Source organism: Nuphar pumila, chromosome 5, assembly GCF_984573655.1.
Source record: "Nuphar pumila chromosome 5, dmNupPumi1.hap1.1, whole genome shotgun sequence".
Taxonomy (NCBI): domain Eukaryota; kingdom Viridiplantae; phylum Streptophyta; class Magnoliopsida; order Nymphaeales; family Nymphaeaceae; genus Nuphar; species Nuphar pumila.
In genome coordinates this window covers 129,987,557-130,015,313 of record NC_143253.1, presented here as the reverse complement: position 1 = coordinate 130,015,313, position 27,757 = coordinate 129,987,557, and the positions used below count along the sequence as shown (strand labels likewise).

General features: G+C 38.7%; 2 protein-coding genes across 4 annotated transcripts; one reads left to right on the top strand and one right to left on the bottom strand.

Moving 5' to 3' along the window:
- Positions 1-1,406: 1,406 nt before the first annotated feature.
- On the top strand, positions 1,407-13,614 carry LOC149838705 (putative disease resistance protein At5g47280). Of its 3 annotated transcripts, none has more exons than XM_090006754.1 (6): positions 1,407-8,931; positions 9,605-10,504; positions 11,112-11,521; positions 11,711-12,063; positions 12,138-12,343; positions 12,426-13,614. In XM_090006754.1, the coding sequence occupies exons 2-6, from the start codon at positions 9,838-9,840 to the stop codon at positions 13,244-13,246; spliced, it is 2,457 nt and encodes an 818-aa protein (XP_089862880.1). In that variant the 5' UTR covers positions 1,407-8,931; positions 9,605-9,837; the 3' UTR covers positions 13,247-13,614. The 3 variants fall into 3 exon arrangements, with proteins under 3 accessions (XP_089862880.1, XP_089862881.1, XP_089862879.1); XM_090006755.1 differs by having other exon boundaries at positions 1,423-1,554; XM_090006753.1 differs by having other exon boundaries at positions 1,423-1,554; positions 7,306-10,504.
- Positions 13,615-20,949: 7,335 nt separating this feature from the next.
- LOC149838704 (serine/threonine-protein kinase SRK2E-like) lies at positions 20,950-25,311 on the bottom strand. The gene is made up of 9 exons (XM_090006756.1): positions 24,802-25,311; positions 23,987-24,061; positions 23,816-23,917; positions 23,684-23,737; positions 23,495-23,587; positions 22,990-23,082; positions 21,976-22,080; positions 21,784-21,882; positions 20,950-21,619 (listed from the first exon to the last, which is right to left on the bottom strand). The coding sequence occupies exons 1-9, from the start codon at positions 24,943-24,945 to the stop codon at positions 21,332-21,334; spliced, it is 1,053 nt and encodes a 350-aa protein (XP_089862882.1). The 5' UTR covers positions 24,946-25,311; the 3' UTR covers positions 20,950-21,331.
- Between the last annotated feature and the right edge of the window lie 2,446 nt (positions 25,312-27,757).

The following is a 27,757-nucleotide window of genomic DNA, read 5'->3' as shown; positions in this document are numbered from 1 at the left end:
ACCACCGCCCTGTCTCAAAATGTTGCCCTTTATCCCAGCACGGGTTTTGATTTTAACCTCCATCTTCGGTCCATATTCTTTGTTTCATGTCCTCATCTCTGGTCCAAACGGGCCCCGTTTCTCTGGTCCTTCCGCCATTGTCGCCTTCTGTCGTTAGAGGAAGAAGAGGAGAAAAATGGGAGTCTGTGCGACTCATTAGAGGAAGGAAAGAGGAGAGATTGGAGAAAGGGTTTCATGTTAAGGTTATATATATAAGGGTATATTAATAAATTTTTTAATGGCGATCGTGGACCAGGCAAGAGTTCATTCATGGCTCCTCTCAGTTTGTGTGGAATAATTTGAAAAAAAAAATGATGTCCTCTGGTAGCCCAGCCCATGGCAATCATTTTGTGCCCAACCTTTTACCCTTAATCTCAAAAGCAAGCTCATATATTTCATAATCTTTTGATACAAGCTTTTTTTTCTTCTGAAAACCGCCAAACTGTGGCCTCAAATTAACCTTCGTTGTCTTGAGCACTTCGATTCTTTTGGGGTTTTATATTGCTCATTGGAATTGAAGAATACTTATAGAAAAGAGAAGGACAGGGGTGCGCATCGGACTGGCCCAGCCCGTTCACTAATAGGTTGGGTTTGGGCCCGGTTCTTAATGGGCTCGGGTTTGAATAGAAGCCTGTCCGTTGGGCCAATGTGAAGTGGGTCGGGTCCTGCCCAGCCCGGCCCAAACCTATTTATTTTTCTTTATTTTTATGATATGACATGAAAACCTAATTCTTAATTAGTGCAACTAATTAGATAAGTAGTAAAAATTAACAAATAGCAACTTCTCCTGCAACTAATCAGGTAAATAGTAATAGTTATTCAAGTTACTATGTAATAGTCAAAATTTAAAATTTTTATATTATTAAAAAAATTAATAAATAACTCAAGCTCATCGAACCAACCCGATAGCCCGGCTTGTCCCATCTAGCCTCCCGGCCCGTTGCCCCCACCCCTGGAGAAGAATATGTATTTTAGTCATTTGAAAGTATTAGTCTTTTGGCTTGATTTATCCAAAGTTGTCCCTCGAATTGGCTTATAGGGTGTCTTCCGGGTCATTCCTTTTTTTTTTAAGTTAAGAATTGTGCAATCAAATGTTCAGTTAGATATTTATTAATTCCCAAGTGAGACTTTTCTTTAATAGGGACTTCCAAGAATGGGCTTTAGGATAAGATATTAAATGAAGACGCGTTGCCGTCACTCTCTCAGCATGTGCACTTCTTCACAGGAAATTGCTGGATTAGATTTACATGACTATCCTTCTTTGACGTTCTTTCTAGGAAACTCTCTCTCTCTCTCTCTGGTGGCAGTATATATATACACATTGCATCCCATCCCATTAGGTGGTTCATATGCACGAGGGAGTTCATATGTTGTTGCCTTTTTGTTGTTGACGAGGGTCTTCGTATACGTAAGTATATAACATTGGCCTTCTTTCTGGTGCCAAATGACATTCTCTGCACTTTTTCTCCATCTTTGATTTTCCGGGCGGACCAACTTGATCATTTGCGGGATTATGTAAGTTTGTTTGGATGCTTCAACTTGGTTTTTAATCTTGTTTTTCCTTTGTGGTATTGTTGTATATGAGATACCAAACTAAACACCCGTTTGAATGTTTTTGTAAATAGCTTGGTATTTATATTTATTTTGATAATACGTTATGGGTTTGGCAGCTTTTATTAAACAAGTTTTGATAAAATATAAATAGAAAGCGCCTCTCATTTTCTTTCACAAAAGAAAACAAATATACACTTGATTAAGGCTATGTTTGGGAACCAGTGTTGGAGGGATTTGCAACCAGTACGAGAAATACAAAACTGGATTTCAAGGGAAACAGATTTTAAAAGAGTTGTGGATTCTCTTTATTATTTGGAAGCATATAAGTAATCTTTCAAGGACTCAGGCTTTAAACTCCTTTTTGTTCATCACCATGTTTGGCTGTAGGTGAGTGTAGTTGTAAGTAGAGGTGGCCATTAATGCATCGGGCAGCCCGGCTCAGCCCATCATGAACTGGGCTTGAGCCTATAAATTAGGTCCAAGTTCGATTTGAACCGAACCAAAACAGACTAGGCTAGGCCGGGCTTGGGTATATAAATTAGGTCCAAGTTTGACCCAAGCCGAAACCGACTAATTAAGCCGCGGCCCGGCTTGACCAGTAGTGTATGTATATATATAACATAATATATATTATATATAATATAATATGCATATTATATATAATATAATAAGCCTAGATTGACCCAATTAGGCCCACGGGCATAACGGGAGGGTTGTGAGTCGAGGTTTTCCCAACTAGTCGACCTCAACTGGGCGGTTGGCCCAACCCATCAATTTACAATATGGGCTTTGACCAGGCCAGTTGGGTCAACGGCCTAATTGGCTTGGTCTATTAGCAGGTCGGGCCAGCTCGTTGAGGTAAATGGGATAAAAATTTTGAAACCATCAAAAAACTAAGAATTCATCAAAATCCTATTTTGTAAATACCTCCCTTTTGTATCTAGAGTTAGCTGACTCCCAACCGACATTTATGTTTCCCTTCAATTTCTTCTTTCAAGTCTCAAAACACTCCAAATCAGTTTACAAACATCATGTAACCATGACACTCTCCCAAATCTTTCGGTACTCTTCTCCCAAACAGAACCTAATTTTCTTTATATCATAACTACCGCTATTTATCTTTCTTCTACTCTACCGTCACGACATCACCATTACCGCTACCACCTTTGTAACATGTTCTTCGTCATCACCGTCACTTCTTCACCATCATCACGGCTATCACTTTTTCACCATCATCATCTCTTTACCACTTAATGTTCACCACCACCATCATGAAGGATCATGATTACCGAGTCAATAGGGGGATTGAGATCGGTTTGTAAATGGCTTGCTTCGAAGGGGGTTTTAACTCATGCTTGTGTGTCGGTGAGTAATCCCTTCTCCAATTTATAGAAGAGGGTTGTTGGGAGTTTATCTTCCTCTGGGTAGCCGTTTACCCAGTGACTGTTACGTTGTTTTAACTGGAGCTTATTCAGAATGAGGAGATCATTCTGGATAAGGCCCTAATCCAGGGCAGTTTCATCCATTAAAGAAAGAGTGGGCCCTCCTCTCTCTTTAACGGGTGAATATTTTTCATGAAACATAGCCACGGTTATCAACATCTCTCACTTGTCCATGTGAAACAAAAAACTAGATGCAGGATTTGGCCTCCCACTATTGGAGTATTTTCCTTGCATCAATATCCTGGAATGAGTTATAGATTTGATTTTCTCATCTAGACATATGTTTATTTTAGATATATCTTAATATCCCATACAGGATACATATTTTAAAAACATTTCATCTGATATACCCTTTGTTAAATGATCAATAATCATATTAGATGTAGGTAAGTAGCTAACTTTGATTTCATTTCTTTCAATTATATCATGAATATAATGGTATTTTACCATTATATGTTTACTTTTTGAATTATCAGCTTCACTCTTCATAAGAGATATGGCAGCCTGATTATCACAATAAATCTGGATTGGCCCGTTAGTTATTTCCTACTTCAAATCATTAATGAAGCAGCTTATCCAAACGGCAAATGTAGCAGCTGCATTGCATGCAATATATTCAGCTTCCTGAGTATGTTGAGCTACGCAGCCTTATTATTTATAAGACCAGGAAACTGCTCCTCCTCCTAGGAGAAAAATATATCCAGAGGTGGATTTACTATCATCTTTGTTGCCTGCAAAGTCATCCAGTTAATTCTAAAGAATAATCTTGAAAATATAATTTCAAGTTTATAGTCTCTTTTAAATATCAAAATATTCTTTTTACTGCTTTCTAGTGTGGCCAACCAGGATTACTCTAGTAGCGACTAACGAGGCCAACAACAAAGCTGATATCCGGCCTGATGCAAAGCATAGCATACATCAAGCTTCTGACAGCTTGAGCATAAGGGACATTTAGTCTTTTCTGTCCATCACTTGGACTATTATTTTTACTCAACTTGACACCTTTTACTACAGGTCTTCTAACTGATTTATAATCACTCATTTAAAATTTTTTGAATATATAATTTAAATATCTTTTTTTACTCAAGCTTAACAATTTAGAGCTTCTATTTTGAGTGATTTTAATTCCAAGAACATAGGATGCTTCTCCCATGTCTTTCATTTTGAATTGTGAATTTAATCATGACTTGGTTTTAACAATCATATCATTGTTATTTACAGTCAGAAGAATGTCATCGACATATAGTGATAGAATAGCAAATTTACTCTCACTTTTTCAGACATAAACATAGTGGTCAAACTTATTTGCCACAAACCCTAATGATATAATAGCCTTATAAAAATTTAAGTACCACTGACGTGGCAATTGCTTGAGTCCGTATATAATTTTTTTCAACCTCTATACCTTATCTTCTTTGCCTTTTATTATATAACCTTCAGGCTGCTCCATAAAAATGGTTTTCTTAAACTCACCATTAAGAAAAGTGGTTTTAACATCCATTTGATATAGATCTAGGTTGTAGTGAGCTATTATCGCAAGAATTATCCTTATCAAGGTGAATTTTGCAACCGACGAATATGTGTCAACATAATCTAATTCTTCTTTTTGAGAAAAACCCTTAGCAACTAATCTTGCTTTAAATTTGTCAATGCTACCATCGTATTTGAATTTCTTCTTTAATATTTATTTACAACTAATGGATTTTCTTTCCTTAAGTAAATCAGCTAATTTTCAAACCTGATTTTTCTCAATGGACTCAATTTTCTAGTTCATGGTTTTTACCCAGTCTGTTGACTCACGTGAGTTTATTATCTCATCATATGACAGGTACATTCATGTCTAAAGCATAACACAGTTCCTCCGATAGATAGACATAATAGTCATCTAAGTAAGATGGAGGAGCTCTAAACCTTTTGTATCCAACCTCAGACTGTTGACAAAAAAAAATAAGAATGAGTTATTTCATAAGGTTCGTCATTACTTCTAGGTTCTTTTATGTCATCAGAATTATATTGTAGATCAAGAGGATCGTCTTCATTTATTTATGGAATAACTTCTTCAATGTTTTGATTTTCTAAGAAGATAACATCTCTACTTTTGATTAAACTCTTATCTGGGTGATAGAATCTATAGCCTTTAGATCCTTTTGGATATTTGATAAAAATATACCTTATAGATCTGGTATCTAGTTTATCCCTTGATAGCTCTATAACTTTTATATAAGCTACAGAACCCCATCTACGAAGGTGACTTCAACTAGGTTTTTTTTTTCATGACTCATACGGGGTTGTGACAATAGCTTTACATAGAACTCTATTTAGGACATATGTTATATGTAAAGCTTCTCCCTAAAATACTTTGGATAATAAAGCGTTAGATAACATACATCTAATCATATCAAGAAGAGTCATATTAAATCTTTCAGTCACACCATTTTGTTGAGGTGTGCCCGGAGTAGTAGTTTGCGGTTTGATCCCATTGACTTATCAATATTCAGCAAATTCATTTGAGGTATATTCTCCTCCCTGATCAAATCTTAAAACTCTAATCTTTCTACCAACTTAATTTTCGACTTCTTGACGATATTCTTTGAATTTATCTAATGCTTTAGATTTATAAGTTATAAGATAAACATAACTGTATCTAGAAAAATCGTCAATAAATGATATAAAATATTGCATTCCTTTATGAGTTGGGGTCCTGAAGGGACCATATATGTCTGTGTATGATTTCCAATAATTTGGATGCTCTAGTGACATTTTGTGAGAATAGTTTCCTTGTCATTTTTTCATAAATACAAGGTTCACATCTATGAAATAACGATTAATCAAAATTAGGTATTAATTATAATTTAGCAAGTTTTTTCATCTTTTTTAAGTTAATGTGATCAAGTTGTTGGTGTCATATATTTACATCCACATTAAAGATAGTATCAATATAAGCAGAAGTCAAAGTGATTTTATTCATGTCTGAGTCACAAATTTTGAATAATCCTTGGTTCTAATCAAAGACCCCATCAAACAGGACTCGACCATGTTTTCCTATAGTGACCTTTTCTGGTAAAAACCAAACTTTCAAACCCTTGGTAACCAAAGTTGAGACAGACAATAGATTACGTCTCATGGATGGTACAAACAGGACATTGGACAACAAAATATTATTTTTAAAGGTTTTAATCTGATAAGTCCCAACATCCATAACATCAGAGTAGGTATTGTTGCTTATGTACACTCAATGTTCACCAGGTTTATAGTCGATCATGTCCACCATTCCTTCCTTTGTCATAGCAATATATTGTGTTGCCTCAAAGTCCACCCACCAACCAGAAAGAGCTTGGTCCGCATAAGAGCATTTTGATATCACGCAAATAATATCTCGCCTCTCCTTTTGTTGATTGCTTTCATTGTTTCTGCTAGTGTTATGATTTTTCCGACTCCTGCAATCTCTCTCGAAGTGTCTAGTTTTTTCACACTTGAAACACTTCACTTGTGAGGCGGTTGTCTGCGGCTTGCGGAATGTTAGACCATTTTTCTTATCATATTTGTCATTTTTTTTGAAGTATTTCTTCTTGAATTATGGGCATCTAGAAGGGTTATAGCCCGAGAAGGTCCATGTTTAGCGAAGTGTAATTCGCTCTTTTGTTCTTATTGCATGTGTTGTTGCTCAATTTTCAGTTGAGCAGAGAGTTCTTTCAAGGTTAGGTTTTTTTAATCCAACCTAAGAGCAGTTTGTATCATCTTTCAAGAGGATGGTGAACTATGCAGAATGATGGATATCTGCATCCGGTCAGAAATTACATTCTCAACAATTGTCAGGTCCTTAGCCATAACCAACATTTTGTTGATATGGTCAACAACATTGTTATTTTTTTTCATACGACATGAATTGTATTGCTCCAAGAGAAGTTGAATGTGTGTTTCTGAGGTTGTGTCATATTTCTTGGATATAACTTCAAACATTGACTTTGCGGTAGGGTAATCCTCAAAAACCCTAATAAGATCATCATCCATATATGTTAACATGATAATTCTGGCTAACATGTTGTCCCTTTTGTATTTGGTATATGAGGTTTTAACCTCGTTAGAAGCAATAGGACCAGAGTCACTCATCTCAGTAGTAAGGGCATTCTCGATGCCATCTAGAGTTAGAACAAAAAAAAATCACATCTTTCAAATGTTAAAATTTATGCTATTGAGTTTATCAATTTTAGCTAATTCAGTAGCACAAACTCTACTTGTTATTTTTCTGTTGTTATTTTTCTGTTGTCAGGACCGCGTAAGAGGAGAGGTTGTGTGTGGCATGGAGACGTGCAGGGTACGTGGGATGCGGCCACGCGGGAGGCGCGTGGCATTGAGGTGCATGGGTGCGACAGGGGCAACCGTGCGTGAGGCGCGCAAAGCACGCAAGGGGCAACAAGAGCGGCCGCGCGTGAGGCGCGCGGCGATGAGGCGCGCAGAGCACGCAAGGGGCGACAGGAGCGGCCGCGCTTGAGGCGTGCGGCGTCGAGGCGCGCGGGATGCGTGGAGTGCGGCAAGGGCGGGCAAGACGTTGAAGTGGGAGGGCACGCGGGGGCTAGCCGTGAGGTAGAGCCGGTGCGTGAGAGCCCGCGTGCCAGTAGGGGACGCGCGCTGAGGGTGTGCGTGGTGCTGCAGAGAGTGGCGCGCGGTGCGAGCGATGCAAGATGCTGCGGATGGAGGGCCGTGGCCAAAAGGTTGCGCGGAGGGGCAGCGCGCTAAAGGTGGATGGGCTGCCGCAGAGGAAGGGGGCGACGAGAGGCCGCACCAGAAGGGGGCCCTCCGTGCTGCCCACTACGTGCGCGCGAGGACTGTACTGATGGTGGGGTGGAGCGTTGCGCAGCGGAGGCTTGCGCGGTAACTTGCGGTGTTGCGAGGGATTGCGGAGAGAAGCAGGTGCACGACACCGTGGCCTACTGCCGCCGAAGCTGAAGAAGAGAGATCCGGAGTCGAGAGCCACGAGACCTCCGGCCGGCCGAGGGAAGAACCACGTCCCTTGGCTACTCGTTGTGCGAGTCTACGCAATCTGGAGTCGAGAACCACCCGACCACCGGCCGGCCAAGGGAAGAACCACGTCCCCTGGCTACTCATTGTGCGAGTCCATGAACTCCGGGGTCGTGAGCCACGCGACCACCGGCCGGCCGAAGGAAGAACCACGCCCTTCAGCTACCCACTGCATGGGTCCGGCCCAGGGCTTGCGCCTACTATTCGATAAAAAACACCCTAGCAAGGGGGGAGGCTTATAAGCCTTTACAAAATGGGCTCCCATGGCTGGGGCGCCAAAAACCAAAAGGGACACTGTGCGGGGGTCGGTACACTGGTGCTCCGGATGGGGCGCCTTCCTTGCCACAAAAGGCCCCTGCGGCGCACCTGCCGCAGGGGCTACCGAAAGCGACTCCTGCTGCAAGGGAACCTCCTGCACACTCCACTGCCACCGGCGTGGCCTCCTGCACACGTCAGTCTTCTTCAGTGCACTGCTAGGGCCTGTGCGCCGATGATTGGTCGCTCTCCCACGCAAGCCATTCCTCCCACACACAGCTGGGAGAAAGTGTGTATTGCTGGGGCGGTCCATTTTGTGGGAGCGTATCAATCGCTTGGTCTTGAAGCCCTGCATACGCAAGCCTGCGACTACTGGGTCAGCCTGCTGTGACCCCTCCCCCTGCTATTTGCATACACAGCCCTGCAGGGCAGGGTGCCACAGGCGCCTGGCTTGTTGTTGTGCTCTTTCGGTGGGGGTGGGCAGGCTGATGCAGCTAGCCGAGTGGGTCTTCAGCTGCGGGTCGTATCATGTCGCACCCACATCTGCACCTGCACTTATGTGACATAGCTCATTCTTCAACAGTACCATCATTGCTCATTGTTTACCATCATCACCACCACTGTTACCGCGCTCATGCCTCTCTTTTTTCATCTCTTTCTTTTGCATTATAGTTTGAATAGTTTGTGATCCAAGCAATCACTTATAAATAAAGTCAAGATTCTTTTCTAAAAAATGTATTTTCATTTATGTTTTTAAACAATAAATAAAAACACATCCAAACAGAGCATTACATGTTAAATCTTGTTTTCTCTTATGGCTTCTTTAGCTATAGAAAGCACAAATCTACTTTTACTTTATATATAAAAAGAAATAAATTAAGAAAGTGAGTTGCAATGCCTTTCTCGAGTAAGAAGAGAATCATGAAGCTTAGAACTTTGATAGGAGAGAGAAAAAGGACAAAGATAAATTAGAGCTTTGAGAGTGTGGGCTTTTTCCTTTGTTTTAGCTTTTTCAATACCAAAACTCCATATTTTCCACCTTTTTCTGGTTTGTTATGTCTGATTCTATTGGTTTTGGATGACAAGATGATTATGGTTCTAGCTCTTTTGAATTGATATATATCTGTTGCTAAATCCTTTTGTTATTTTTGCTCATGTTTGTAAGATTTGTTTAGTTTGGCTGAAATATTTAAATAACTTGATGAGTCAAGAATTCAAGACTCTTGTTACACTTATCAGCAGTTGTTTCTGTAAATTTGCTGGAGTGATTTTGTTTTTTTGTTGCCAAAATTCAGTCTTTTTCAATAAGACGATCGGAAGATACACAGGTAAGAAGACAGAGGGCTTCATCGATTCTTACAGTTGAAAGATTGAATCGAAATTTGGTGAAATAATAGTGAGCAACAAGGTGGATGTGTCTAGACCAATTATTGGAGCTTAAAGACACGATTAGAGAAGCATTTCGTTCAGTCATTATTACTACATTGTGAAGTTACAGTTATCGCTCTGATCTAACGTCCATGCTGGAATGTCAGATTTAATTAGTGGAGCAGTAGTAGGTGTTGTGGTCGCAGATTTACTAAAAGTTGTTTTGGAGGAGAAGAATAATGTTATGGAATTTAAAGTGTACTTTGATCGGGTACAAAAAACTCTGGAATCCTTACAACTTAGAGTAGAGGAGGTTAGACAGTTAGATGAGGAACTAAGAGATAGCAAACTGGGAGATGATTCAACACTTCAAAGACAACAGGACATGGCTCAACTATTACATATATTGAATAAAGGCAAGAAGTTGATCTGTAAGTGTTCCAAGCTGCCTAATTGGAAAATCTGGAAGAAGTACATATATGCCAAGAAATTAATGAAGTTAGATAAACAGTTGCTAAGGTTTGCAAATATGAACATGCAAACTGAAATATTTGTGAATACCAAAAAGATTATGTTAGAAGCAAAGAAGTTGTACAAGGAATTGAGTAGCATGAGTATAGGATCCAATGTTCATGGTGGAATTATGGGTTACTCTAGTTATGCAATGCCTGAAGTTCCAAGTAAAATCGTTGGCCTGAGTGCCCCCTTGGAAGAGTTAAAAATGGCCTTGTTCAGTGAAGATGTATTTGTGCTTGGAGTATGCGGTTGTGGAGGATGCGGGAAGACAACCTTAGTGGCAAAGCTCTGTCAAGATGAGGCAGTTCAAGGTATAATTTCCATTTCTTTCCTCTGTTTTCAACTTTTCTCACACATGCATCCAATTGAATATCTTAGATACAAGTTATGTATGTATAAGCTGATAGCTTTCACATATATGTACATGTGCATGTGTGTGTGTGCATGCATGCACATAGTAGTAATGTGTGTCACCATTATATTAGTCAATTATAAAACAGTGGAAACATTGTTCTATCATTATGTGCTTCAGAAAATATGTAAACGGCATTATGAAGAAATGGAGATATAAAAATGAAAACCAAAATCATAAAAATTGGATATGGATCTAAGCTACTCCCACCCCTTTCCCTGTCAATTGAATAAATTCTCAAAAAAAATGAGCTTTTAGGTACTTATATAATGTTGAATTCGATCATTCTCATAAAGAATCTTGATCCTATGATTAGGTTGCTATGAGAAGAAATATCTGTTATACTCAAGAGTCCGTTTTCTTCTTTTTTCCTGCCAATGAAAGATGTATATAATAGTTTGCCTCTGCAATTTATTGATACTGCTTGTTTTCCTTCAAATAAGGAAGCAAAAGTTGGACACTGAATGTCAGTGATGCTAATTGCTTTATTTGTTTTACATTTCCAGCCAAGTTTGCAAAGATTGTTTTTGTTACCGTATCAGACACTTCCAACTTGTTAGAGATCTATCAGAGACTATGGGCAAGGCTGGTCAGTGCCAGTTATTTTCCTTGTTTCCTAAATGAGAATGATGCAATTAATCAGCTGTCAGACAATCTAAACAAGCGAAAGCCAGAACCTGTCCTAGTGGTCCTAGATGATGTTTGGTCTGAATCAGTACTCCAGAAACTTCTGTTCAGAAACATTGGCTTAAAAATGCTTGTCACATCTAGAATCAATTTCAAACTACTTGATTTTGTTTACCCTTTAAAATTGCTGGGACCAAAAGAAGCCATGGACCTATTCTGTCACTCAGCTTTTACCCCCGATCAAGCCCTTGATAAACTGGACACTGAGTTGGTGGAGCAGTTGGAGCAGGTATGACTAGATAAAATATTCATGTAGTTTCTATATTTTTCTCTACATGCAAGAACTTAGGTGTTAGTCATTTACATAAATAATGGATCAGTATATAGTTATACGCCTATATGTATACCCATGAATCACTGTTTTATGAATCCAGAAACTCGAGACATTAGATGATATATCCAGTCTGTCGCATTGCAGATTGTGAAATGCTGCAAAGGTCTCCCATTGGCACTAAAAGTCATAGGAAGCTCACTGCGGCAGGAACCCGCAAGGAAATGGCGTAAGACGGCACATATGCTTCTGCAAGGAAGCCAAATCTTTGGGGAGCACAAAGATCTCCTGGATTGCTTAAGCACCAGCTTAATTTCTTTGAATGAGGTACTTAAAGAGTGTTTCATGGACCTGGGTTCCTTTCCTGAAGATGAAAAGATACCTGCTAACTCTATCATTGACATGTGGGTTGAAATCCATGGCCTAAGTGAAGATGATGCTTATGTTGCTTTGCTTGAACTCGCCAGCAGAAACCTTGTCATGCTTTTTGAACGAACACAGTATGTATCTAGCTTTATATAGGATTGAAATTTGAATTTTCCTCTACTAAGCGTGATTGTCATTATCTCACCAGGAACAAGGCTGGAGATGCAGATGGAAGCTTTAGTGACCTCTTTGTTTTTCAGCATGATCTGATGAGGGAATTGGCCATCTATACCAGCCAGTTGAATGGTGGCCACGAACCGACAAGGCTTATCATGTGCCCAAGAGATCTTCCTAAAACTGGTCAGCAACAAAAAGGTCAAGCATCCCTAGCTCAGATTGTTTCTATACACAGTGGTAAGCATGAGTAACCTACACCTAATATTGTTGAGTTTTCAAATGCAAATAACAAATTATAGCTTTCTTGGTGTCTATGCAGGTGAAATGGGTCCCTGGAATTGGTTTGATATGTTGTTCCCTCGTGCTGAAGTTTTGATCCTGAACTTCTCAGCTAAGTCATACTGCTTACCTCCATTTTTAGAGAAAATGGAAAATCTCAAGGTTTTGATTATTGCAAAACACAGCGTGCATCCTGCAGAGTTAAGTGGCTTGTCCTCATTAGGTTCTCTGAAGTATCTGCGAAGAATCAGGCTAGAGAGGATATCAGTCCCCATTCTTTCTACATTTACAGGGCCATTGCCAAGCATGCAGAAGCTAGTAATGGTGCTTTGTGAGGTCAGTCAAGTTAGTGACTGGGATATACAGAACGTCTTTCCTATGTTGACAGAGCTAGAAATAGACTACTGCAATGGTTTGGAGACATTGCCTCCTGGAATATGCAATCTTACCAATCTGCAGAAACTGAGCGTGACAAACTGTCCTGATCTAATTGAGTTACCTGATAGAATAGGTATGTTGAGCAGATTAGAGGTCCTAAGGTTACACTCATGTACAAGTTTGGAAGGCCTGCCAGATTCATTATGTAAACTTGGAAGCCTGATATTTTTAGATTTGTCTCACTGTTCAAACATTGAGAGCCTCCCCGACAACTTTGGTGAACTGCAACATTTGAAAAGAATTTATATGAGGTGGTGTTTAGGTCTGAGCGAACTACCTTCATCAGTAATGCAGATGAAAGGTCTTAAAGCAGTTGTATGTGATGAGGATACCGCTGGTTTATGGAAGCCGTTTGAGCATGCTCTCAGCCAAGTAAAGCTGCATGTGCCCAAAGAAGAAGTGAGCTTGAAATTTCTTCTCTAGTTAGCTAGATTGCCATGTAAGTCTTAGTGGATTCAGTGCACGTGGAATGACACTTTGTTTCTTGTGTTTGTAAGTGGCAGTCTCCCTGTTATGTGCTGATGTTTGAATAGTGTTATATGTTTGGAAATGATTTCAACTGAATAAGAGTATTTTGAGGTGTTCTGATCGATATATGTTACTGTTAGAAATAAAGGTGATGGGTAATATTTCCCTTTTACTATGCATTATGTTTGCAATATATTCATTGTAATGGGGTATTTTCATCCTTGTGTGGAAAGTACAGGTTTGACTGTGTTGGGGATTGTAGTTGTCCTTCATAAGTGCGTAGTTGTAACCATGTGCTTGATAGGGATATTTTACTCTCTCTCTCTCTCTCTCTCTCTCTCTCTCTCTCTCTCTCTCGTAGATTTTTAATAACATCAATATAAGCTAATAATAGTGTTCACATTATATGCAGCGGTGCTGCATGATGCAACGCCGCTGACAGTGTTAAAATATATGTAATTCATATATATGTATATGTTTATATACATATATATATATATATATGTATTATCTAAAATACTCGATAGGGGTATTTTAGTCATTTCACAAGTACCCGATAGGGGTACTTGTTTCTTTTCTTTATATTTTTTGTAAATTCTTTTTTCTTTTTTTACTTTTTATTTTTTATGTTTTTGCCCACCTAAAAGGGGCCCCACCATGGAGTCGATGGGGCCCCCAACGGTCACATTTGTGACCGTTGGGGGCTCCCAACGACTCCATGGGAGCCCCTAGGTGGCTCTTCTTTTAAGGCCATAAGGCCACTCCTTCTCCCCTTCTTTTTGTGTATAAATAGGGGTGAACCCCTCTTGTATTTTTCACTCTTGAGAGCTCTCTCTCTCTTTTCAATAATAGACATTTATATTTTTATGTTGTGTTGTCTCTTGTGTATTTGGGTGTTAGCCCTTTTGTTTGTTCATTAGTGGATGTTGTAAGTGCTTAATGCACTCTTTGCTTTTCCGCATATTTCATTACATGGTATCATAGCCTTGTGTATGCTCTTCTTCTTAATATAGCTAGTTGTGTAGCTATATTTTTTTCTTGTTGTATCTCTCTTTATTTATCCTCTTGTGAGTGATTAAAATGAAAGGAGAACAAAAGATTGATCTCTCCTTTAAGCTCAATGGCTCCAACTACATGATGTGGGCCGCCGCCATGGAGAATAACCTCAAAGGTAAAAAACTTTGGGGATACATTATGGGCACCATTCCGGAACCACAACTCCAACTAACTAAGATGAATGGTGATCAAGAAAAAGCTCTTGAAGAAAATGCCTGCATGAAGGCCATTGAAGATCACCAATCTAAAGTGGAAGATTGGGAAAGTAAGCATGCCAAGATTCTTGCTTGGTTCATGAACAATGTGGAGCTCAAGATTTGCGCCAACATTGCCAAGTTTTGAATGGCTAATGAAGCATGGTTATTTATGAAAGGTATGTTTACTCAAAAAGACCTTGCTCGTCAATTCTTTCTTCAAGAAAAAATTCGAACTATCAAGCAAGGAGAAATGAGTGTAAGGGATTACTTTAGCACTCTTGGTCCCCTATGAGATGAACTATCTTTACTAGAACCAAAATGGGTTTCTAGTGTGGATGTGGAATTAAGAAGAGAACAAATGGAAAAAGAGCATTTTTTCCAATTTTTACATGGGCTTAGGCCCGAATATGAACAAGTTAGATCTTCCCTTCTACATAGATCTAAGTCTCTTCCCTTGGAAGATGCCATAGCCGAAATATGCCAAGAAGAAACTCGTCTTGGCAGGATTAAAGGAGGAGATGATGTCTTGGCCGTATCGAAACCCGACAACCATATGAAAGCTTACAAACCTCCACATTTTGGAAGGCAAAATAATTATAATGGCAACTATAGAAAAACCATTTGCTATCATTGTCAAGAGTCGGGTCATATAAGACCTAATTGCCCTAAGTTGAATGAAGCACCTAAAAATAAGGTTGCTTCTGTTGAAGAAGTTACTCAAAAGAAAGAGGAAACCATCAAAGGGAAGGAATCTTTTTCTCTTGCTTAACTATCGGAAGCACTACAAACTCTACTCAAGATACCATCAACCTCGGGTGCCGCCATAGCTTTTTCCTCTCCTCCAGGTATGTCTTCTTGGATCCTTGACTCTGGAGCTTCCTTTCATATGACCCCACTTGAAAATGAGTTTTCTGATTTGTGTAATAATTATAAAAACTCCTATGTTTTAACTGCCGATGGTACATCTTTACAAGTAAAAAGTTTTGGAACTTTAAACTTTTCAAAAGATTTCTTTGTGTCAAACGTGAGAGTTGTACCTCAACTTAATTTAAATCTCCTCTTTGTTGCTCAAATATGTGATCATGGATGTGAAATCTCCTTCTCAACTAAGGATTGCTCTATACAGGATCTCCGGTCTGGGAAGCAGATTGGGCAAGGCCATAGGAGGGGAGATCTCTATTACATGAGCAACTTGAAACTCTCCACTAACTCTTTTTGTAACCATGTCCAAGATAAAAATATTGAAATTTGGCATCAAATACTTGGACATCCAAGTTTCTCAAAAATGTACTCTTTTCCATTTGGAAAGAAATTTTGTAATGAGAAACATTTTGTTTGCAAGAATTGTATTTTTGGCAAAATGAAATCTACTCCTTTTTCAAAGCGAACTTTTGTGTCCAAAAGACCTTTTGAGTTAATCCATTCGGACGTTTGGGGTCCTTCCCCGGTCATGTCTAAAGGAGGGTACTCCTATTACGTTACTTTCATTGATGACTACACTATGTATGGATCTACTTTCTCAATTTAAAATCCGAAGTCTTTGACTTCTTCAAAAAATTTCATATGATAGTTAAAAATCAAATTTCAAGTAATATCTCTACTCTTAGATCCAATTCGGGTGGAGAATATTTATCAAATGAATTTCAAAATTATTTAGAAGTAAATGAAATTTGTCATCAAAGATCGTGTCCTAGGACTCCCCAACAAAACGGCTTGGCCGAAAGAAAGCATAGACACGTCATGGAAACCACTAGGACACTCCTTATTTCCAAAGAAATTCCAAAGAGTTTTTGGGCCGAAGCGGCCTTAACCTCAACTTACTTAATAAATAGAATGATATCTTCATCCTTACAAAATACATCTTCATATGAAAAACTATTTGAAAGAACACCCGATTTCAATAGATTAAGAATTTTTGGATGTAAATGTTTTGTCCTTACACATAAACGGGACAAATTATCTCCTAAAGCTATTGAATGTGTTTTCTTGGGATATGGAGAAAATCAAAAGGGTTTTAGATGTTTTGACTTGAAAAATAACAAACTCTATGTATCCAAAGATGTAACCTTTTTGGAAAATGAAAATGGTTTTGTGAAAACTAAAGATATTGACGAAAGTGAATATGCTTTTTTATTTGATCTTCTATCTCAAGAAGATGAGACTCCTCAAGAAGAGGAAATCTCTAATGAGTCCTTGAATGATCTAGAGGATATTCCTCTTGACAATGTTATAGATGAAAGTGATAGACCAATCCAAACCTATGTTAGGCGTGGTCAACAAACTCAAATGAGCGCCTTAGAAAAATACTCTCAAGGATCCAACATAGAAGAAACCTCTTTAAGGAGATCCGGTCGGATCTCCAATCCTCCTAATAGGTTTGTTTTCTATGAGTCCCTAACTCCAAGATATAGAGCGTGTCTAATTGCGTTGCACTCATTTCATGAACCTTCACACTATAATGAGGCCAAAAGCATTCCCCAATGGGTTGAAGCCATGAACTTAGAGCTTAGTGCCCTTGAAAAGGCAAAAACCTGGGAAATAACTTTGTTACCCACTGGAAAGAAATCAATTGGATGTAGATGGGTCTTCAAAATTAAAACTAAGAGTGATGGTTCATTAGAACGTTATAAAGCACGGTTAGTAGCTAAAGGATATGCTCAAGAATACGGTATAGATTATGAAGAAACCTTCGCACCTGTTGCTAGAATGACTAGTGTTAAGACTCTTATTGCCATTGCGTCAGTGAAAAAATGGTTGATCTATCAACTAGATGTTAAGAATGCATTTCTAAATGACGAATTAAATGAAGAAGTTTACATGGATCCCCCACCAGGAGTATGTATTGGTAAAAATAAAATTCTCAAACTTAAAAAGGCATTATATGGTTTAAAACAAGCCCCAAAGGCTTGGCATGATAGATTTAGTAATGTAATGATAAGTTTGAATTTTCGTTCATGTTATACTGACATTGCTCTGTTTGTGAAAAGTGCAGGGTCTTCAGTAGTTATTTTACTACTTTATGTTGATGATATGATCATCACTAAAGTGATGAGCAAGGAATTTATGATATTAAGAAAGTTTTCAAAGAACATTTTGACATGTCTGATCTTGGTTTCTTAAGATACTTTTTAGGGATTGAAGTGGCGTACTCTCCTCGAGGGTACATTCTCTCTCAGATGAAACTAGCTGCTGACATTTGTTCTAAATCTGGTATCTCTGATGATAAGAAGACAGAAACCCCTGAAGTCATCAATGCAAAGTTAAGGTTGGAAGATGGAACACCTCTCGAGGATCCTACTCCCTACCGGCAACTTGTTGGGTTTCTAACCTACTTATCCATTACTTGGCCAGACATAGCTCATGATGTCCACTCTGTCAGTCAGTTTCAACATGCACCTACAACCGTGCACATGAGTGCAGTCTTAAGGATCGTCAGATATATCAAAAATACCATAACTAATAGAGTTTTTCTTTCCTCCTCATCACTTGATTTAATTGCTTATATTGATGCTGATTGGGGAGGAAATCCCAATGACCGAGTCTCAACTACGGGATTTTGTGTTTTCTTAAGTGACTCTATGATTTCTTGGAGATGCAAAAAGCAGCACAAAGTATCCTTGTCCTCAACGGAAGCGAAATATCGTGCTATGGCCACTACAACCATGGAACTTGTATGGCTAAGAAGTCTCCTCAGTGATATAGGCATTGTCATCTCTACTCCTTCGAAGATGTGTTGTGACAACAAAAGTGCAATTTATATTGCAAGCAATCACACCTTCCATGAGCGTACTAAGCATATTGAGATGGACTGCCATTACGTACGTGATGAATACCTGAGAGGAACCATAGCACTACCTTATGTCACATCTGAGTACCAGTTGGCGGATTTCTTCACTAAGGCCCTTGTTGCTCCTCGTTTTTTGTTTCTCCTTAACAAGCTTTCGGTTATATCCCCGTAAAGCTTGAGGGAGGGTGTTAAAATATATGTAATTCATATATATGTATATGTTTATATACATATATATATGTATTATCTAAAATACTCGATAGGGGTATTTTAGTCATTTCACAAGTACCCGATAGGGGTACTTGTTTCTTTTCTTTATATTTTTTGTAAATTCTTTTTTCTTTTTTTACTTTTTATTTTTTATATTTTTGCCCACCTAAAAGGGGCCCCACCATGGAGTCGATGGGGCCCCCAACGGTCACATTTGTGACCGTTGGGGGCTCCCAACGACTCCATGGGAGCCCCTAGGTGGCTCTTCTTTTAAGGCCATAAGGCCACTCCTCCTCCCCTTCTTTTTGTGTATAAATAGGGGTGAACCCCTCTTGTATTTTTCACTCTTGAGAGCTCTCTCTCTCTTTTCAATAATAGACATTTATATTTTTATGTTGTGTTGTCTCTTGTGTGTTTGGGTGTTAGCCCTTTTGTTTGTTCACTAGTGGATGTTGTAAGTGCTTAATGCACTTTTTGTTTTTCAGCATATTTCATTACAGATAGCCACCCATCTTGGCATTTCTTGAGATGGGCTTGGTCTCCATATCGAGAAATGTTGAGATGGGTGGCTGTCTACGGCGGCAGTGGCGATGCATCATATAGTGTCACTGCACAAAAAATGCTCTCTTAAGAATATATGGAAACCTACAAAATGGTTTCGGTGCTAAATGAAACATGATATTGGATTTCTGGTGTTTTTTGAAATTCTGACCATATAGATGTGAGCTATATGCTTGTTTTTATAGGAATCAGTTTTTGGAGCATTCTATTCTATGCATGGATTGGTTTTTATAAGGTTTCAAGAATCAATGACCTACAATTTTCATAAATTTTTTAGGCTTCAAATACCATTTTTTCATCCAAGTATCAATTTCTTGAAAATCGATCATGCTGGACACATCTATAGGGTCAGAATTTTGAAAAAACATCAAAAATCTAATATCTTGTTTCATTTAACATGCCTATTTTGTAGGTTTTCATTTCCCAATATATATATATATATATATATATATATATATATATATATATATATATATATATATATATATTGGACATTCCCTTTGCTGCCTCAAACACTCATCTTCTATCTTCCTCTTTCTATATTCTTTTGCTTTCGGTAACCATTCTTCTTGATTCTTCTTGTGGAGGATATGGCATCCTGACACAATTTTTGATAGTTAATGCCAATGGGTAGCCTACTTCTCCTAGTTTCCCTAGTTATCAAAGAGAGAGAGGTTATTGCGTTTGATGGTCGGGCTAATCGTCTTTGCAGCCCATGCACTGCCGGAAAAATTGAACCCTGCTCTAACTTGCAAACCTGTTTCTTTGATCCAAACTTAGATAGAGAAAATACATCCCTTTATGCACAATCAGGTTGCCCTGAGACCCATCTGCAATTACAAAAGTGAAAACAGAGAAAATCCAGATGCCTTATGTTGAAGTAGTTTCGGTGATACTTTAACAAAATTAGACCATTAAGGCCACAAACTTTCTCAATAGACGGGTAGAGATGTTAAACAGGACCTAAAAATGTAGTGTGGAGCATGTTTCGTACCTGGATATAAATCCTTATTTTTTGCAGATTCAACTTTGCGATAAGTTGGCAAAGGGTCGTAGGGAAGCATATTTTTTTGATAAGCTTGAAAGGTATTTTTGTAATGTTACCCTAAACTCCTTTTAGGATCAAACTACAACACTTAGTTTCCTTGTTGTATCCAGACGCACTAGTAGATTCCATGTAAAATTAATACTCCTATTTAAGGAAGCATCTTCCTTTATATTGTATATCTAATCGAATAAAGAAGAAGGCTCAGTGCGGTCATGAACGTAAGCACTTCTCGTGTAACCATGTAAAATCCTTGTTTTTGTGTGACTGTTATTTTTCCTTTTACTTTTTCGTGTTTGTTTCGATCCATCGGTAGGTCGAAGCAGGGTTCCCTAACAAAAAATTCACACAATTCTCAATAAAAACTATTATGCTAAACCACAGAGGTGGTATCCCATGTGGTAAGCAGGGTCCTGTGCCAAGTTGAAGGCCCAGGTTTGAATCCCTCTGCCACATGGGGCTTAAGAGTTATCTGGTAGGGGTCTGCCTAAACACAGCTTGCCTTTCAGAAAAAAAAAATGTTATGCTCAATCCGCCTTTGGTTTACACCATGCCCGTCCTCCTCCTTGCTTGAACTCTGCTAAACCAAGTAAAGTAATGGCACAGGGTTCCTGTTATGCTTCCAACCATGAGCGGGGCAGAGGAGAATGCAGGGATGTTTGATGATCATATATCGGATCACAAGAAAACCATTTGCATTATGGATCACAAGAAACCATTTGCTGGCTCATATGATAACTCATTCATTAGAGACAGGATTTACAAAGATCCTACAAAGTTAATGCCAAATTATCCACAAATATATAACCAAACATTATGTTAATAGAACGGTAAAGCTACAGAATACTTTTAACAACAGATATAGAATACAATGCCAGGGCAATTGTCATCTGGCCAGTCTAAACATAATTAACAGTTGCAGTTGGGGCTGTTGACAGCCATTCCAAATGTAACAAACAGCCCCTTGGGTACAAGAATGTACACGCATCAAGTGAACCAGAACGGTATAGAATACACTACACTGAAGAACTACCACCGCTCTCTAGACCTTGATCTAAACACTTAAAAGAGTCCAGAAGAGCATTATCACTGATAGCAGTTTCTGCTAATCTGATGATTCCTAAGGCATAATCTGAACACAAAATAAATATTTAGGACAGCACCATTGGTAAAATTAACAAAAATCACATAGCATAGATTATCTCCCCGCTGCTGTCAACATCAAGGTCCAGATCAGAGTCCAGGTCATCAATATCATCATCATCATCTAGGTCAATAGATCCTGGCAGGAACCGACTCATACATGAACCAGCAGGAGGGATTGTAGCTTCTGATATTATCCGCATAATCTCATCCTCGCTCTGCATCGGTTGATCCGGCTCCTCAAAATTCATTGTGTTTTCTTGTGTGAGATCTGTTGGAAGATTCTTCAAAAACCATTCATGCTTCTGGATCTCGGGGATCGTAATTCTCTGTAACATGAAAGGAATTTAGTTGTTCCAAAGCAAACAATAAGTGAAAGTTAGAACCACCTCTGCAGCCTAAGTCTATAAGTGGAAGATAAAACTAATATCGAGAACCACTTCAGAAGGGGAAGGTAGGGGTTTGCAGAAAGGATGCCAGATATTTTACTAACCATAGCTGGATTGGGGACAAAAATCCTTGAGATTAGGTGCTGGCACTCTGGAGAGATGTGAACATGCTTCGGAATAGAGTACTGCACATTTACAATTCGCTGCCAGAAATAACGAAACAGTCGAGTCGATTAATTTTATCCAATGGTAGCTTGTCTGATGCTGCAGCAAAAAGAGGTCATCTGAGTAATAACCTGTATAGTCTTCTTAAAATTTTTTGGTTCTGCAGGATCCTCAAAAGGGTACGCACCCACTAGCATGACATATAGTGTTACTCCGCAAGACCACACATCAGCAATCTGCATCAGATCAGAATGAATTAGAAAAATAATAAATAGCATGTCCTGTGGTCCTAGCAAAATCACAGGTTTGGAAACATGAGATCCAGAGAGATAATATGTTGAAACCACTGTCACCGATATCACCAATATTTTGAAAATATCACGATATTATCGGCTATTTCAAGGCAGCAGATAATAGCGGGAATATTTCGTGATATTTTCAAAATAGCGCGATATTTTTTCAGATTTTTTTTTTATTTTAAGTTTTCATTACTATTTTTTTGTTTCTTTTATATTTTAAAACCTTTAAAACATGTTTCTTTATAATTTTGAAAGAAAAATAATGCAAAACTTATTATTTTCTTAGTTTTTTTGTTGTTATTTATATTTTTTTCAAAATTTTAAACTCCCAAGATTTATCAACTTTTGAAAATCTCTCCAAGAAATACCCTCGCTGAGAAATTACCTTTAACGATAAGGTGACTATGGTTGAAACACAGTAAAGCACTTGGAACTAGGGGTGCCTCTTGTTTTCCATAATATATTTTACATTTAGAATGTTTTCGTTTAAAAATTCACATTCAGAGAAAACATGTTGATAAACAAAGGAAAGCACAGAGTAGACACATGATACTTGTGAATGATCAACATCAGAAAAACAAACCATGCAAATAGATTGCCAGATAAGAACTAAAGATATTTATGTAACATATTCTTCAAACAGAATACACAATATTAAACAACCTAAATGTACAAGGCACTAACACAATACATAAGTTGACAATTAGCAAAGCTTGTCAGATAAATTGTGCCAAAAGCCACAACAACAATAATAGTAGCAACAGTAGCAGAAGCAGTGGTAGCAATAACAATGTGTTTCTGTTATTTGTACTTCTACAAAGTGCCCAACAGATATGCTTAGATTACCTTCCCATCATATTCCTTGTTGAGTAGTACTTCTGGTGCAATGTACGCAGGGGTGCCAACAGTAGACTTTGGCTGTGAGTGCAGCACAGAGGACTGAAAGAATTCAAAAAACAACCTGGTTTTAAAGTGACGAAGAATTGAAATCACATAAAATCTTGAGCATCACAAAATTCTACAGCATTTAATACTAACAAAAAATTGTATTTTCACAACAGGGAGATTCCTAACATTATTAATAAGGCAGAAATTGTGATCCCTGGGATAGCGGGATTTTGAATGGTGACAAGGGTGAAGCCACCAAAATCAAAATTTGAAAGAGGATCCCATATGCTACCCAAACACACAATAATGCATATGCCTGAAGAGGCATAAACAAGGGCAAGTAATGTGTGTATATATTCATACATGAAACCATTCTCGGGCAAACGCATTAAAAACAAAATTTCCTACGTATATGTGCCAACCATATAATCCAGGCATTGCACAACCTGACCATCATTTTTACCTTTGAATAGCCAAAGTCACAGATCTTCAGCCGAGGAGCTGGACTCCCATCTAAAAGTGTGTTTTCAAGCTTTAGGTCTCGGTGACAAACTTGCTTCGTGATAAAGCAAGCAAAAATTTACATCATCAGTAACAACAACAAAATATGAGTGTTTGACAAGAATAGCACTCAAAAGAATGCACCAAGTACCATAGAGTGACAGTAACTAACGCCCGAGATTAGTTGTTGAAAGAAGAAGCGCGCCTGCACAGACAACAGGATTTAACAATGCAAGAATGAAGAGCTGGAAGAACAAGAGAAATCAAACGTATTTCAACCAACCTCATCCTCGCTGAAGAGTCCTCCATTACAAATACGCTCAAACAGCTCCCCACCAGCTGCATACTCCATAACAATCGCCAAATGCGTTGGTGTCAATATAACCTATACACACACAGGTCAGCACAATTCCTTCCAAAGAAAACGTAGGAATCCACACTGACTCAAACAAACCTCTTTGAACCTAACGATGTTCGGATGCCTCAATGACCTATGATTTATAATTTCCCTCCGCACATTTTCATCAATCTGTTACAGAAAAACAGATCAAATAAGATCCCAAAAGAGAGTGCTTTCTGAAAAATAAAGAAAAAAATAAGTGAAACAACCAAAACGCAAGCACAGAATTTTGTATCAATCTGTGAAAGGAAAACAATCTATTTTTCTATGACCCCAAGTTAAAACCCTGAACATTCTTTTGACATAAAAAAAGGCTCAAAATCATCCAGAGCAGAGCAGTTTCCTACAATATATGAGATCAAAACTTCAACCTTGCAACTGATGATGGAAAAAACGTATTCGTTACAAATCTAGTAACTAACTTACAATCAATCCAGCGGAAAAGACAAGCTGGAAAAAAAAAAGATACAACATATAAGCGAAGATCAAATGCAACGCATCAAAAAACTCAAAACCATAAATAATTGATAAGAAATGAGAAATTAACCAAGTAACTAACCAGTTTCCAACAATACACGAGTTCAAAAACTTCAATCTCTCAATGATGATAACGAAACTATCGAGTAACTAACTCGCAAGCAAACCAGCGGAAAAGAAAAGCTAAAAAAGGGTCAACTTTAAGCAAAGATCAAAGACAAGATATCCACCAACTCAAACCCATAAAAATCGATAAGAACTGAGAAGTTCTCCAAGTAAACGGACCAGACTCCACGAAACTCAATCCTAAAATTCCAGATACTTCGAACAACGAAAGAAAAAGAAAAATTTGCAGGCTAAGAAAAGAAAGAAACTAAATCAGAAAGAGAGACCTTCTCGCCGCGCTCGATATACTTCACCGCCACGAGTTCCTTCGTCTGCTTGTCCCGCATCAGCCTCGCGACGCCGAAATTCCCCGAGCCGATGTCCCGGACGAGCTCGTACCGATCGCTATCGTGCATTATCGGCATATCCATTCCGTGTCCAACGGGAACCGCAGGCCGATCCGTGTCGCCGGAGGCCGGGAGGAGGAAACGCCACTCGCCGGAACTCCCTTCACATTCTCCAGCAGATTACGCCGGGAAACCAGCCAGAAGTTCCGATTCCGGCCGAGGGAAAGAGGGAAGAAAAAGGAGAGGACGAAGACGGAGGAAGGGAAAAGGAACGGTCGGATCAAATCCAATCCGTGAATTTCCCACCTGTGAAAACGATATTTCCCTCTGATTTAGGGCAAAGAAAAGTAAGGTTTCGGGAGAAAAAAAAAAGAGAGAGGAAGAGAGTCCCACTCGTGAACTCCTTTAGCGAGCAGAGAACTCAACCAGAGAGATTCGGATTTCTTATACTAAATTCTCGAACGGGAATATGATACTATATATGTATCTATTTACCGCCGATTGACCACATCTTGTGGTGCCACGTCATCATTTTTACGGGTTCTACCGGTTGTTGCCAGTGGACCAACCTGCCCGGGAAGGAAGTTGCGGGCAGAAAACTTTGCATGGATATTTCACTTTGTCTCAAGTGACACTTTCATCCTACCTGTCTTCGGTGTGAAATTTTGGATTACATTGGGTATTTATGTAATTTTATGATAAACGGTTATACTTAATTTTTCACGCACCAACTGTCTGTCTTCACTGTAGTTGACTCCAATTGGACATTGTTTTAAATTAATGATACGTTTATTGCAGTAAATGGTCTCTCTTTAGTTTTCCTAACATTTATTATTATTTATTTGTTTTCGACATAAAAAACTAGGGTTAGTTCGACCCTTACCAGTTATACAACCATACCATTTGGGGTTCGAACTTGCAACGTCCCAACACTTGATTCTCATGAGTCGCTCTCATATCGGACATAAGGGAGCTTTTGCAAGCAAGTGATTGTTGCCCCCAATAGGGGTTAGTATAGTGGGGTGGCCAAGCCTTGGCTGCTAGACGGGCAGTTAAGGTTCGATTCTCATGGGCATTGCTTTTCTGAGCAAGCCAATGCGTAACATTGGTCCTTGGGGCAGAAGTCCTAGTCTCGAAGTTTTATGATGCTGGCACAACAACCGTAGGTATAGCAGGCTGAGCCAGCCCGATCAGATCGGGTGCGGTTTATTCGAGTTACTACAAATGCAAAAAAAAAAAAATAGTGAAAGAAGTTGTTCAATTGTCGCTGCTAAAACCATTTGATTTGTATGCTTCTTATCATCGTTTTTTTGTTTCCTGTTTTGTCATTAATCTGAAAAACGCTATTCTAAAGACTACAAAACACTTTGTCTTTTCAGAATTAATTGACACTGAGATTAAATCCCCTCAAAATAACCCAAAACATTGAAACCCTAAAAAAAACGATGTTTTTTGGTTTTATATGAAACTATTTAACATGCTTTACGTGTCTGAATTTTAGTCGCTTATTATTTTATTTTTTTGAAACTGTTAATTGTTGTCTTTTTCTGTCCCTTTTTTGTTAAAATGTCATATTCTCAAACCGCTTTGAAATCCTTCCAAAGTGATTCAATCGAGTCCATGCGTCTTGTAAAATGACCGTTTTAACTACCGAGTTCGATAGATTGGCTAGCTGGCCTTGGTGGCAACCAGGAGGACCTAGAATTTTGCCCTTTTGCGGAAGCCACCAACACTTACGATCGCTGTCTTGTCAGCGTAAAACTCTGAGGGCTTACCTATCGAGCCCAAAAAGTCACCAAGCTTCAGCTTGGTCGGGGGTGACGCCCATGGGATTTGAACCTAGGCTGCCCGTCAAACGACTTAGGCCCCAACCCACTTCGCCAAACCCTTTGGGTCATGTATTTTTTTTCGTATTATATGACCATTTTTTATTTTCAAGTTTATATTGCTCAGATTTTTGCGTAAAACATTATTAAAACACTTCAGTTTTTTGCACCAAAGCTTGCAGCTTTTAGCGTGAAACTGTGAACTGGGACTGAAAAAAACTAATCTCTTGTAACCCATACTACACAACCTAATTCGGAGGCCAACCAAGTTTTAAAAGTTGAAGGGCGACTGCATTTCTTTGATGAAGAAGATTGCCTTGAAGCCTGAAATATGAGGGAGGAAGTGCGACATTGGGAATACAAAGGTTCTTTTTCTAAAGTTTGAATCCCATTGGCATGGTTGTATAAGGGATGGGGGTCTGCTTAGCCTGAGCTTTTTTTACAAAACAAAAAAAAAAAAAAGTGCAAAAAATACTGTCAACTAAACTTAGAACTTCTTTGACATAGAATCTAAAAAACAAGCCTCATAAAAGTAATTAGCAAAAAAACTTAAAGAAAATGAGTTGGCACATACCTCAAAAGTGAGATTTAAAAAGTGAATCTCATTTGTAAGAGTGAGTTTAACTTTCTCATACGATCTCATAAGATTTGAAATATCAACTCACTTTTTAAAAACACAATCAAACTTACCCTAAGTTTAATATGTTTATTCTTAGTTCTAAGTCCTGTTAAATAAATCTTAGCACCATGTTTTGCAAGAAGAATTTTCAGGGCCATCTCTGTCTTGTAGATGATCTGAATCTAAAGCAGTAAAAACAAAAAAGGTGGTTGTTAGGTTTCTGTCATCTCGTGGATGAGCAGCATCCAAGGTTGTCAGATCAGGTGACCCTCATGTCTCTTTGTGGTTTGTGGTAGGTGCAAAAAGCTTTTTGACTTTTTAACACTGAAGCTGTAACAGAAGGTGTTAATACTTTCAAATGATGCGCCATGTGTATAGGCAGCCTTATATATTACCATTTTTTCAGGTCAGAAACTGCTGAAGTGACCCCCGCCTTTAAAGGGTGTGATGC

Coding starts and splice junctions, on each gene's coding strand:
- LOC149838705 (XM_090006754.1), top strand. CDS start 9,838: ATGTCAGATTTAATTAGTGGAGCAGTAGTAGGTGTTGTGGTCGCAGAT. Junction 12,064..12,137: donor ATGCTTTTTGAACGAACACA/GTATGTATCTAG, acceptor TTATCTCACCAG/GAACAAGGCTGGAGATGCAG. Junction 12,344..12,425: donor GATTGTTTCTATACACAGTG/GTAAGCATGAGT, acceptor GTGTCTATGCAG/GTGAAATGGGTCCCTGGAAT.
- LOC149838704 (XM_090006756.1), bottom strand. CDS start 24,945: ATGGATATGCCGATAATGCACGATAGCGATCGGTACGAGCTCGTCCGG. Junction 24,062..24,801: donor ATATCGAGCGCGGCGAGAAG/GTCTCTCTTTCT, acceptor TTTCTGTAACAG/ATTGATGAAAATGTGCGGAG. Junction 23,918..23,986: donor ACATCGTTAGGTTCAAAGAG/GTTTGTTTGAGT, acceptor GTGTGTGTATAG/GTTATATTGACACCAACGCA.